The sequence below is a fragment of the Cydia strobilella genome, chromosome 16, assembly GCF_947568885.1.
Source record: "Cydia strobilella chromosome 16, ilCydStro3.1, whole genome shotgun sequence".
Taxonomy (NCBI): domain Eukaryota; kingdom Metazoa; phylum Arthropoda; class Insecta; order Lepidoptera; family Tortricidae; genus Cydia; species Cydia strobilella.
Genome location: NC_086056.1, coordinates 13,657,001 through 13,670,752, shown reverse-complemented (window position 1 = coordinate 13,670,752; position 13,752 = coordinate 13,657,001). Strand labels below are relative to the sequence as shown.

The window sequence follows — 13,752 nt, the reverse complement described above, 5'->3', positions numbered from 1 at the left end:
ATCAAAGCATTCTAATTATTTTAGTGTTATCAACGAACATAACATCTTCATAAATTTAGTTTTATATCTGATAACAGTTCTGCGAATTTCATATAACACTTAGACTTACCTCACCAACACCTCTGATAGATAACACAGATATTAGTCATCACATTAATATCTTATCCAAAAAGTAAACAAAGTTCTTACACCAAAGTAAACCAAGTATGTAATGCTATTTCCGTTTGCAATCCATACTTATCCATACTAATATTATAAATGCGAAAGTGTTTCTCTCTGTCTATTACGTCTTCACGCTTAAACCACTGAACCGATTTAGTTGAAATTTGGTATAGAGATAGTTTGAGTCCCAGGAAAGGACATAGGGTCGTTTTCATCCCAGAAATCATCCTTTAAAGGGGGGGAAAAGGGCGTGGAAGTTGTTATCGGAAATCCATAAAAAGCATTTTCCCCACCCTTCAAGACATGCAAAGACTCACTACTGAAAAAATCTCGTATCTCGCACTGCTACTCAAAATCAAAACGCAGTAACTCTGTTTGCATCTCATTCATACATAGTTACTACATTTTTCTTTTGATTAACAGAACAAGATACGAGGTTTATTTGTCAAAATTAAGATTCAATATAGAATGTAACGGGAGATTTTTTAATAGGCCTCTGAGGGCTTACCGTGAACCACGTTCGACGTGTTGCCTCTCAGTCGCACTTGTAAATTCGTACGTAAGTGTGACAGGGAGGCAGGGTGATTAGAGGATCAAGTCCTTCGGAATAAGGAAGTATGTGAAAGATATTATTGTTGTTACAGCTTGAAGTAGGGGTTTCCCAAGAAAATTAAATTACATAAACAATTATTTTTGTTACTGTGTAATAAATTAATAGTCATGCAAAACATAATTACTTAGGCACATGAGCATGAGCAACCGAGATAAGCCTTGGAGACAAAACATAAAATTTTCTAATGGGGTTGGCCGGTCGAAATATTTAGCAGATGGCGCCAGCATAGCTTGCCTTATCAATCGCTAGAATTGTGTAAATTTTTTGTTTTTTTTAATGCCCTGGATGCCAGCCCTTAAAGCCAAATCTCATAGAAAAAGGGGCAAGCTATGATGGCGCCATCTTTGCAAACCTTTGACAGTTGCCAACCCCATTGTTCCTAGCAACTATTCTATATGGTGAATGTTATGAGGGTATAGGTATTGACATACTATCAATGTCTGGAATACTAAAATGTGGTTTGCCGCAGTACAGTAGGTACTATACTAGGTATAAACTGTTGGTTTTAGCTGTAAATTAAACCACATAGAAAATAAATATAACAATTTTTTTTCTTTTGTTTTATCGTTCAAACAAACAAACATAGAAGTAATAAAAAAACTGCAAAATAATATAAGGGTATTATTATTTAATCGTTCTAAGATTTCTAAGAGTTATCTCTTACTTTTTAAATCATCATATTAATAAAGCTTAGATATGTAATCCTGAAGAAAGGCCAGGTCAAGAGCACCCTAAACCGGCGAGCGTGTATGAGGAATGTTATGAAAGTGAAGGAAGCGAAAGAGGTATGCCAGGATCGTAGCAAGTGGAAATCCGTGATCTCTGCCTACCCCTCCGGTAAATAGGCGTGATTATATGTATGTATGTATGTAATGTATGTGTATATATGGTATACTCGTATGTTTTTAGAGTAACATAGATACAAAGCTCGGTTCAAGGAACTGTTATGAAATCATTTTGGTCAAAGAGTAAATTGTACGTTCATAGTAAATTTTGTAGCCACAGTAAATTCACTGCCATCTATCGACACACGATTAAAACTAAAAATAAAAATATCAAAAAATTTACTTATGGATGGATAAATGATTATCTTTAATTTTTATATTATTTTGCCCCATGTTCTTTCACTGATATGCATTAAAATTGTTAAATAACAAACGAAACCGTCAACGCCATCTATACGAGAGTAGGCCAAACGTAGTGGCGCCATCTGATTGAGAATCAAATTTTCTTGATTTTCGAGGCACGTTTTTTCTTTAGACTGTATCCATCTATTACGGAGTTATATCTATCTTTGCTTTAGTATTGTAAGTCTGCTTTATTTCTAGAAAATGTTTTGTAAGATAAGAAAAAAGTAGGCATATAAATGTACTACCTACCTACCTATTACACGTATTACACCTAGGGTCGTTTTATAGGTATATCTATTCTATTAACCGCTCGCTACCGTGCGCCGTGACGTCATATTCGAGGAAAACGCTGCCAGTGCTGCTGCCACGCGTCGCCCTATAAACTTGATTGCTTCAAACTGACGGGCACAAGTACGGTAGTACTAATAGTTATTCTGTGGCCCAAGTACGTGAATTGATGTTGGCATTAACAAACAACTGCATTATCGCCGTTTTCGAGTGGTGCGGTGTTGGTTGGGTTCTTTTCACGGACTTAAAAGCACCCAAGTCTTACTGTACCTATACATATATTGTAAAGACTCCGTTAACAATTTAAGGTTTTATTTAATTAAGTAAAAAAAAAACGTTTATTCAAAGATCTTACTTACCACTTACTTACAACTAAATACATATTTTCTTCTGCCAAACCACAGTGGTTTGTTGGCAGACGAGGCTCCTTTGCGTTTGTGTTAGCGGTTGATATGCAACTTAACTTTATCTTAAACCTAAACTTACCTACTTAACCCTTTACTGCATGCGCAGCCTTATATGGTTGTTATGTTTTTAGCTATTAAAGTTTACTTTTAACCAAATACTTATTTTTAAATACTTTTTTTTTTAAAGTGTAGTAGTACCAAATATAATGTGTTAATAAGTTACCAATTTGTCGAAGTACCTAAGTAAAGCGTTTATTTTATGTGGTCGTTAAGTCGTTATTCATAGATTGAGTCTTTTGGATTTTTTTGGAGATGACTTTTTGATAAAATTTCGACATTTTAAATTTCTTTTTATACGACCTTCAAACCGTCAAGAACAGAGCGTGCCCCCATCTTAAAGGCCGGTAACGCACTTGCAACCCCTCTGGTGTTGCAGGTGTATGGGCAACGGTAATCGCTTACCTTCGGGCCATTTATATGCTCATTTGCTCCTATAACATTAAAAAAATATGGTTGTCTATAAAGTCGGTTTACGAACGATAATTTTGCGTGATAACGTCATAAGAAAACAATAAAACATTGATGAAAAGGCCCTAACGTTACCATGGAGATCTGCAGTTCACAACGTTACCATGGAGATCTGTCCACAACGTGACACTTTTTCGTGCATGTGTGACCAGTGTTCATCGATTACCAGTTATCACGTTAAAAGCACTTGAACACCTTGACCTGCCTTCCCGACAGATCCGAGCACATGAAAAATGTATGAAAATGGCGACCTACAAATTATGCGGAATGGGTTTACATATTCCGTTTATTATATCGGTTTACCATTCGATATGACAGTCAAAATCTGTTGTGAGACACTTGTGATGTTGGTGAATACTGAATAGTAACGAATCAACACGTGCTGTAATGTCCTTCGGGTTCCGATGAATTCGAATTAAATAATTGAATACGTCTTAGCCGTTGAGGGCAGGGCAGTGAGCAGAGACATAGTGCAAAGGCCTTCCTGCGGCCGCAGCATGGTTCCATTTTTATCGCCTGTCACTATGCCCGTCACTTTCGCACTGACATACTTGTTAGAACGTGACAGGCATGGTGCCAAGCGATAAAAATGCGACCGTGCTACCGCTGCTGTTCATGCTTCTGATTCTGAAGATGCCTGCCTGCCATGACGTCAGTTTTTGCTGACTAGCAGATTCAGAAGCAGTGAGCTGGACTGTGATTATAGCTCTTAGTGACAGAAACCTGCAGGAATATGCCCACAAAGGCAGCAGCATCGCATCGACGACAGTGAGCACTGTCGCAGATCATGCTGCGGTATGATTTGAGAAACATTTCGCTCTGGATGCCGGCCGCGGCATGTGTATGGTGAGCATCCACACCGTTGTTAACTTTTGAGCAACAGTGTGCAACAGTAAGTTACCTAATGTTACACAGTGTTGAGTGTTGATACACTAAAGTTAACTGCGGCGTCACTGCACTTTAAAGGACGTATTAGGATTTAGGATGGCGCATTCGTCCACTGCAGCTTTCCGTGCAAAACCGAACACAAAATGAGCTAAAATTAATTGAGAAGACGACGCTTTCGTAGCCAAAGCTTACGCAATGCTAATATGCGGCAATCTCGACGTCACCACGTCAATAACTGGATCATATTCAAGTATAGGTCCAGAGTATCGGTACATTATGGCACTCATATACCGCTTAAAAATTGCATTTTTCCCTGAAAATGATCGATAAAATAGTCCTTCTGTACAATAAATAATCGTGTATAATAATAAAAAAAAATAGTTTCAGACTTACTGATTAGGATCGTACACCCATTAGCTCGCTACCGAGAACTACCCCATTATTCATATAAAATTCATGTAAAATTTCCAATTTCCAATTCTCGCTAGCTCACTTTCCACTTTCCAGAAACAAACAAAAGCTGACCGTGAACTTCTTTCCTAAATGACCTTAGTCATGATTCAGCAGGTCGTAGTTATATATTCTTAATGCAGGCGACTCTACCTATTTGGCGCCACTGTTATATGATCTCTTGATCTGTATCAACTAGTCTAATCTGATATCGCACTTATACTGGATGAAACAAGGCTTTGAAATGCATGCGATTAGAATGTTACCTCAGTTCTGAGATAACATCAATAACCTCACTTTTTTATAAAATGATGTAAATGGCAAAAGTAACGTAATACGATACACTCTTTGTACGTACAGGGTAGGAATTGTGTACATCGAAATAGTCACGTATCGAGATTGATGTTAGGTATTAATTCATGTTGAATTACGAAATAATGAATGAATCATTAGTAGTGAACTCGTCAAATGTTTGCCATTGTTATGTAATTAAGTTTTAAAGGCTAGTAGGCCTGATTAAAATCTACATCATATTTCATATCTTGAGTTAATCACAAAAGACATCTCTTTAAACTAATATTCTTATCTTAGGGATAGTTTAAAAGGTTCGGAAAGTCGCTAAGAGATCAAAATACATAATCATTGTGAAATTGTAACCGATTTAACACAAACCGAGTGTTTCTAGACATCTATTACATTTTCAAAAATCTCTGTTAATAAGCATACCTATTATGTAGTAGATCTATACTTTACCACTGCTGTTTAGGGTTCCGTACCCAAAGGGTAACAACGGGAAACGATTACTAAGAATGAACCGTGATACCTAGCTTGACAGTTGAAATTTTCACAGATGATGTATTTCTGTTGGCGATGGCGCTATAACAACAAATACTAAAAACAGAATAAAATAAATATTTATGTGGGGCTCTCATACAACAAACGTGATTTTTTTGCCGTTTTTTGCGTACGGACACCTTCGTGCGCGAGTCCGACTCACACTTGGCCGTTTTTTTAAGGGCTGTAAAAAGATCAAGTCATTGAGTGACTTAATTTCTACGGGCATCGCACACTTTAGCAAAGGATAAAAGGAATACCTACAAGTTTGATTTGTTTTAGTGTTTATTTTTCAAAAAATAATCGTTTTTTTGTTCCTACAAAGGTACTGGAGCCCGTCTAAGCTAACTCTGCACCGTGTTTGATAGCATAGATTATAGAAGTATAAACGTTTATGACGTCATAATTTCATAGAAATTAAAAAAAAATCGCGTCTTTATGATCTTACGTAAGAACTATGAAAACCCCCTGCCGCCCCCTTGTAAGAAACAATAATACATGTTCGACCTCCCTCTGCCCCTAAATTGCCTTACGTAATAAATGAATGGCGCCATATCGTGAGAAAACATTGAGTTTAGCCTGTCGCTTTGTCGCACCTAAATTACTTGCCTTATGTTTCGAGGTCGTGGGTTCGATTGCCGGTCATTTACCGATCACTCTACGAACTACGAATGTAATAAAAAGATAAGGAAATATATAAGCAATCCTTGCAAAATGTCGAAAAATGAGGAAAAGCACCGGACATCGTATTGACAGTGCAATCTTATCAATCGTAAGTTTTTAAGTGATGTAAACATTTCTAATAAATCAATAAAAGCATGTGTTTTGTCTGACGTCGAATTGTAAGGATATGTTAAACTAGCTTTTGCCCGCGACTTCGTCTGCGTAGTTAGTAATTTGGGTAGCTTAATTTTTATCCAATCTGCTTTTTATCGATTTCCCATACAACCACCCACCTTTTCACCCCCTTAAAGGATGATTTCTGGGATAAAAACGGGACTTGAAACTATCTCTATACCATATTTCAACTAAATCGGTTCGCGGTTTAAGCGTGAAGAGGTAATAGACAGACACACTTTCGCATTTATAATTTTAGTATGGATTAAACAATTCAACGCTTTTAGTAGGTATAGTAATCAGTTTTCTTTTTTTGTGTTTTGAACCTTAAATCAATTGCTATGTTTTTTTTAGAAACGCGTATATTTATGTGTAAGTTGCGGGCTTGATGTATTTTGTGGTTTGTTGTTGTTTAAAACAAAAGATCTTAGCACGATCAGCGCACATTACCTACTGCTGGATGTATAAGTATACACGTGCTTGAGTGGTTTTGGCGGTTCCAACTGTACGGCAGAAAAATACGCCGTTGAAATTTAGGCGTAGGTTATTCACATATCCTTGATTTATTGTCTGTTTCTGCAGGATTCTCTTTTAATTAGACATTAATTTATTATTGCCCTTATTATTTAATGTATGGCATGCATGATTAGGCAATCAGAGTACAGCTTTGAGGTCGTTAAGCCAGGTAACCACGTCGGGTGTCAGGGCATCCAGGTCCTCAGCTGGGCCAGGATAGGAGTGAAGCGGGCAGCGCCGAAATATGTGCTCAGTGGTTTGATCTTCGCCGCACTCGCAGAGGGGAGACTCCTTCCAACCCCACTTGTGTTGAAAATAATTACAGCAGCCATGACCTGTTCTCAACCTATTCAGACGACACCAGATCTTACCCTGCCCTGAAACTCTTGAAAGTAACTGTCAAGTAACTTACAAGAGAGTCAGATCAGAGCACTAGCGTGACATCGTTCGAGGTTATATTTTACGACTCAAGCATTACTTTAATACGTAACCTCCTGTTTGGTTTGAGCGGTACCAATAGAGCCTATTAAAACAAGAACCTTGTCAATAAGATAAATTAGGCATAAAACTATTCTGTGTCGAATGATTCCTATTCCCTCCCTTTACCCTTGGTTTAGATTAGATTTCTCATCCGATACTTCTTTTTTTCATTTAGGTAGTAACTGTTTTGTCTGCTGGTTTAATTTACTGTTTACATGTACCCCGCCGAGTTCATAAAATATGTAGGTATCTAGTATGTAAACAGCTGCAACAATAACATAACCTTTGTGTTGACCATCGTTTATCATTACGTTCCAGTAAAACGACTGTTTTATTATATATATAGTATTTATACCTCATAACATGACATTATGTATGAGTATTATCAATACTGTACGAGTAAGTAATATAATACCTATTACCTACTACACATCAGACAATTGACGACATTGTGGACAATCCAACTAGAATTAAGAAGTAAAATAATTTTTCCTTTAGTTATTAGCTTGCGAGCCCAATCTTATAGAGTCAAATGTCAATGGTCTGTGACTGTGCTGTGAGGAAAACTCAGTACCTATCTTTATAAATAAATAAATAAAAATTGTTATATACCCGCAATATCATGCCATGCACCAACACCAAATAGTCGCCAGATGGTTTTCTAACACCGACGTTTAAGATTCATAAATTCATAAGTATATTTCAGGCCTATGGTAACCATTTTACAATAAACAAAGTTATAAATACCCACACGAAATCACATCCAGATCCAAAACCCCGGGGTATGTTTATAAGCAACACCACCAGAAAAGCCATTTATGCGTTGCCGATTTTTAACATCTCTGAAAACGTACTTTTAACCATATCATCCATACCACAGCACTTTTATCGACAAGTCCGGAACGTTCTTTTCTTAATATGCTGAGCTGCGAGCTGCGAAGCGTAAATAAAACACTTTGACGAATTGTAAACATCATCGACTATTTGATGAATGATGAGTTCCGAGTTCCGACTATCTTATCGTCGTACAAAACGGGATTTTGGCTGTAACGGAAAAATTACTTCTATACAATATTCTATATTGATAGCTTATCGATGGTTAGAAATAGCAATAAAATCAGCACAAGTTTGTAAATGGTAATCGCTATGAATATCTCGAAACTGGTAACTAGATAGGAAACCGGGATAAGTAATTTATAGCCTCAGCAGCTGCGTTCGTGTCCCTGGCCCGTTACTGAGAAGGAGATTTGTACAAATATGAATAGTTGAATTGGTCCGATCTACGATATCGTTGCAAGCCATAGCATCCGTGAAATTGCGCGATAAGATATAAGTTCTGGCGGTTACGTCGCAAAATTTATCGACAACTGCGCTGAAGGAGATTCGTCTAAGATATACAAGAACTGCAAGAGTATTATGGCCTATGCTCGTTTCTTTACTAATTCTCTCTCTTTCTAACAATTATTCCCATGACGAGGTGGGGTTTGACTTCCTTGTTTTCTTTTTCACTTTACCCTACTAGACGTTTTAGCTTCATGGCTCCTCTTCGGCCAGTATGATGGCCCACTAAGATGGGCTAGAGAGGGTAGTGGTGTCGGATGGCTTATGGCGCGGCGGGATGGCGATGAGATGGCCACGGTGTCGGTTTTTCGTCCGCATATCAAAGGTAGTGGCACAGATTAATAAATAGTTACTACGTAACAGATACATCATTCCCATACAAAAGCGAAAATACCTACGCTATAATAGCCTACAAAATCTTAATAATAATACCTGCTGCTCAGGACGAGAAGAAATGTACCATAAGTACGCGAACAAAGAGTCGAGACTGCCTTGTTCGCCGTGCGAGTCACGTGCCAACGCGTCATCGTAAGAATGCGCTAGGGTTGTACCGTTACTTATGTTATTATTGTAATAAAACAAATGTTGCGAATCAACCATATTTTTTATTAGTCAATCAAATATTTAAAAACAACAATTATATCACCTGACTCAAAAAACTCCTTCATTTACGATTTACCTACTTATGTTCAAAGAAATAAATGGTGACAAAATTCATAAAGATAGATTTAAAATACTACTCGGTAAATACGACAAATTTTCCTTTGTTTTTTGACTTTTACACCCATCTACTGCACAATAATTTCGTGGTTTCGGCATTTCGAAGCGTAGGCGCGGGAAACGCGCGGTGCGAGCGCTCAGGCGGGCGTTCGGCGGCCCTCTGTCGGTTGAATCGTCGACGATACGCCGAGCGGTAGGCATATAGCGCGTGGCCTTGAGCGAGTGAAGGAGGCCTGGTAGTGGGCCAGCGATGGTACTTACGCATCTACACGTGGTCAATTCTATAGTGCGTGCTCTCAACGCATAGATATCTCGCTGGTCCAGCGCTGGGCCATCGTGTAGAGGAGCAATAACCATCGCATGGCTATCTCGCTGGTCCAGCGCTGGGCCATGGTGTAGAGGAGCCATCAGATACAATAAGATAAAGATAAAGAAAGTTTATTATTCAAGTAGGCATATTACAATGCGCTTATGAACGTCAAATAAATCTACGCCGGCTCTAACCCTACACCTCTGCCCCGAGAAGACTTAAGGCTAAGGCATTGCAGGCTGCAGCCTTCAGTTTCTTTCTTTCTGATGATGGTTGTGTTCAATGTGTTCAGATTTTACATTTCACACATTCTCTTGTAGCTTGTCGGCAACGTCGCGTACTCCGAAGCTTCGTCTTTTACTAACGTGATGTGATGTGTATCTAAGTGACGTTTACGTAAAAACATTAGAAGCCGGGAAGTGAAGTCGGTTATTGCCTGACGAGTTTTATTTTTCAACCTCGAAGACCTAAAGGGGCCCACTGACTATCAGTCCGCCGGACGATATCGGCCTGTCCGTTGTTCGGAACTGTCAAAATTTTGTTGTAACTGACAGGCCGATATCGTCCGACGGACTGATAGTCAGTGGGCCCCTTAAGACCGAATGTTCTGTGATAATCAGTTGCATTACTTTGGAATGTAGACTTAAGGAAGCGTTAATTCGGGGTCTATATTCAGTAATCACGATCGCGAAGACAATGTACAATTGTATATTGTCACGTTTTCCATTCATACTAAACTAGTGGTCGATTCATGTAAACATTGTCCAACTACACCATAAATTGTATTTTAATTAGGTATCATAGTTTCTGTAGAAAGTGTAATAGTAAAGACAAATATAGTAAACTATAAGATACTACGTTTCTGTGCATATTTTTGACTCAGTATTGAATAGTCCGATGTCTTTTTGAGAAATATGTCACTACGGACTTGTTGTCTACGGGGATATCTAATGCGTTGTAAATAATATGTGCATACATTTGAATTTGAACACGAATCGGATATGAATGTATCGTTTTCATTCAGTCGTTCACCTTTGTTTTATTAGAAGGGCTAGTTGCAGTTTGCACTACGTCAGTTTGGTGATTTATTGGTTTATCTTCATACAAGAGCAATCAAAATGGGTCTTTTCCGTACATAGTTGACCGTTTTCATTGTCATTGAGTTGATATCACTGTAGTCTCAGTCCAGTCTTACATGAGGGTTTTAAGATGAGAAATAGTATATTAGGTACAAAAAAAACTTCATTATGCTATTTGCGTTCTTCCAACTGTTGAAAAACGTGTGTAAGTCTCAAACCACCAAACACAATACAAAAATTGTTGTTTTCTTCAACTAGGCATTAGTCATTCGTATTTCAATTTAAGTACGTATCCACTTACTTACACGGTTAGTTTTAGTCATTTTCCAACCCTTACGACCTATAGACGAAACGATTATTAGCCAATCAAGGTAGGGCCTGTAGCCAAGATTACAACATTTTATCAACACATTGAAAAATAAAGATGTATCGGGACGTTACTTAATATAATCATTTTCATATGATTTCACGGTTCAATTGGCGTTTTCTACATATAAACGATTTTCACTTGTCTAGGCCCGCACTGCCCCGGATACCGGGTATTAGGTACTTTGATTTTATGACGTGAACTCCAGTTTCGAGTTTTTTCAGTAATTATTATTTTGTTTTTCAATGTAAATAAGACTTTATTATTTCACATTATTTTTCCTGAAGTCTTATAGGAAATCATCGTTAGCCTTATTATGATTTTCCTGTTATTACATCCTCATGCTCAAGACAGCAACTAGTTTACAGTCCTGTTTATTCCAATAATCTGCTTTGTCTTGCTTTATATTTAGTTCCAACGGTTTTAATAATATTAAAGTAATCTTTTTAATTTCGCTCTTCTATTATGTATGCGTTACGATTGCCAGAACCTCCTAACGATTTCTGTTCTCCGAAACCGAGTTCAGCACTACAGATAAGTTGAACAGTTGCCAAGTTTCAGAACTAAGTCCCAGCTATCGTAACCTTCAGCAAAAGTCGATACAATTCACATCCAAAATATTTACCAGTATGTCGTTGAAATTCATGATTCACAGAATCTGAAAAACTAGTAAACCATTTGGCGTTGCGACCGAATTGTTGGAATAGTTCTGTACATGAAGCGTTTCAGTTGTGTGCTGATTCTCGCGCGTGCGCGGTGCGGCTAGCCGCTATACAAAACCGGCCGCGGCCCGCGATCTGAGTCAGTCTGATATTAAAACACATACTAGGAGCCCGCGTTTACGCCCGACACAGCCTTCGTATGAGTCATACCTTATCACTGACAACCGTAACGTGCCGCGCCTGAACTTACAAAACTTTTCTGTGTGTATTGTTTTGAACGGTTTTTGCAAAATCAGCTTCATGTCTCAGCAAGTGCCGTATAACTACAGCGAACAAGACGATAGTAGTCTTATGTTCGCGACCATGTTCGAGTACCAGAATGATGAATACAGCAAGCCAGTGGTAAGTTTGCTAATTAAGTGCTATGTGGGGGTAAAATCTGCATATGGAAGAGTTCGGATATTTGCTGGAACAAAAGCTACATAATACTTATGGCCCGTTAAAAAGTTTATCCCTAACTTTTTTGTATGCTGATTTTAACTAATTTTTGCTCTCGGATATATCTTAATTTATATGTACACATTTCAAAATAAAATCTTTGTCAGTTTGCGTTTTCTAATGTCTTAACTTATGACGCTTGTTATTGTTACCAAATATTTTGCAATTTCAGAAAGTTTCGAGAAACTGATTTCAAACTTCCGCGGTTGTTGTTATTCGTCTTGAATAAAGTTATCGCTAGTTAATGAATGTAGATGCAGGAATTAAGTGTTGCATTGTTTGCGTAATTAATGGTGTCAAAAACAAGAACACTTGTGGACTAATAAGTGTTTAATAGTTCCACCAATAATGTTCGCATCATGGCCTGTCATTTGGAGTTCCGTCACGCCATTGGTCCCGTCGGCGTGTGATAAGGATAAGATTAATATGTGCGTTTCTTTCTGACCGTGACGTCATCGGCCCATTTTTTCTCGGAAAACGGTCGAAGACCTTGCCTTTTCAACCGTCGCTTTTATGTTTTAAATGTAAATACGTTCATTTATAACAATTTACATGGAATATGTTTACTTCTTCGAAGCAATTCATTTTCCTCGAATCTTTATTTTTTTTAAGCTTCATTGCTATACTCATAGATGGCGCTACGGATACAATGTACCGTGTAAGTACTTACGTCGTATCATGTTGTTCCAAAGTTTTCAAACATGCGCAATGTTTTTTTTTTACCTTCAAACTTATCGGTTTTAGCGATATCGCAGTCTTACCAAGATTAGCTTGTCTTGTTTACAGGTTTACACTTCTAATCTAGTTATTTACGTCTCGGAAATCATGGAAAACTTTTATAGAAAAATCACTTTTATTAGTTAAATAGCTAACTAGCCAATAGGTTTACAAATGACATGTTAGCACTTGTCGGGTTTTCTCACTTTCTCTGTCCCTGCTCACGCCACCAGACGTCACGCTCACGGTGACGTCAATGCGTCGACCCCACCACGGCGATTCCTCGAACTCGGCATCTTGACCTCGATTGCTTTAACTTAACTTTTGGAAATTTGCGCCTTGATTACTTTCCTTATGTGAAAAGTTCAATATTTCGCCTTAATGGCTGTAGTTGCAAGATTTACGTTTACGTTGCATCAGTTCAGAGGGTAAATGTTTTGCTTACGCAATTGCCAGCTTGATTGGGACATTCTTAATTACCACTGTAGTATCTTGGTTTGACTGTGATCTGCAGCAAAATGTTGTACTTATGTGTGTGTCACACTGTACAATTTTTTACTTGTGATCCTGTGTTGCAGGATGAGCTGAGCTTTAAGTAGACTTAGCTATCTGATTTTTTTTATCGCTTAATAATGGTCAATAATGGTGGGCTTGGCTTGAGCGTCAAGGAGGTTGATGATATTTTTTTTGTAATTATGCGGTATGGCTTTACATACAAAGACTAAACTAGAGGTATATGGATTTGGGAAGTTACGGAATAGTTTAGATGAGAAACTTCAATTCTAAAAAATGAATTTGGATTTATTCTTAAGACGAATGTGAAGGATCCTCGCGAAATCGCGTTTTCATACAAACGTAGTCCTCAATCTCTGGATATTAACATTATTGACAATATTTTGACACAATTTGTTGTATATCAACCACA

At 37.9% G+C, this 13,752-nt stretch overlaps 1 protein-coding gene across 3 annotated transcripts in view; it reads left to right on the top strand.

Moving 5' to 3' along the window:
* LOC134748617 (transcription factor kayak) overlaps positions 1-13,752 on the top strand; it is a 54,066-nt gene that overhangs the window by 1,538 nt on the left and 38,776 nt on the right. The window contains exon 1 of one of the 3 annotated variants that reach the window (XM_063683413.1): positions 11,762-12,014. The exons of the other annotated variants lie outside the window; for them this stretch is intronic. Coding sequence (XP_063539483.1) covers positions 11,913-12,014 — 102 coding nt within the window. The 5' untranslated portion in view covers positions 11,762-11,912. Of the gene's footprint in view, positions 1-11,761; positions 12,015-13,752 lie in introns of those variants that run through there. 3 annotated transcript variants of the gene reach the window in all.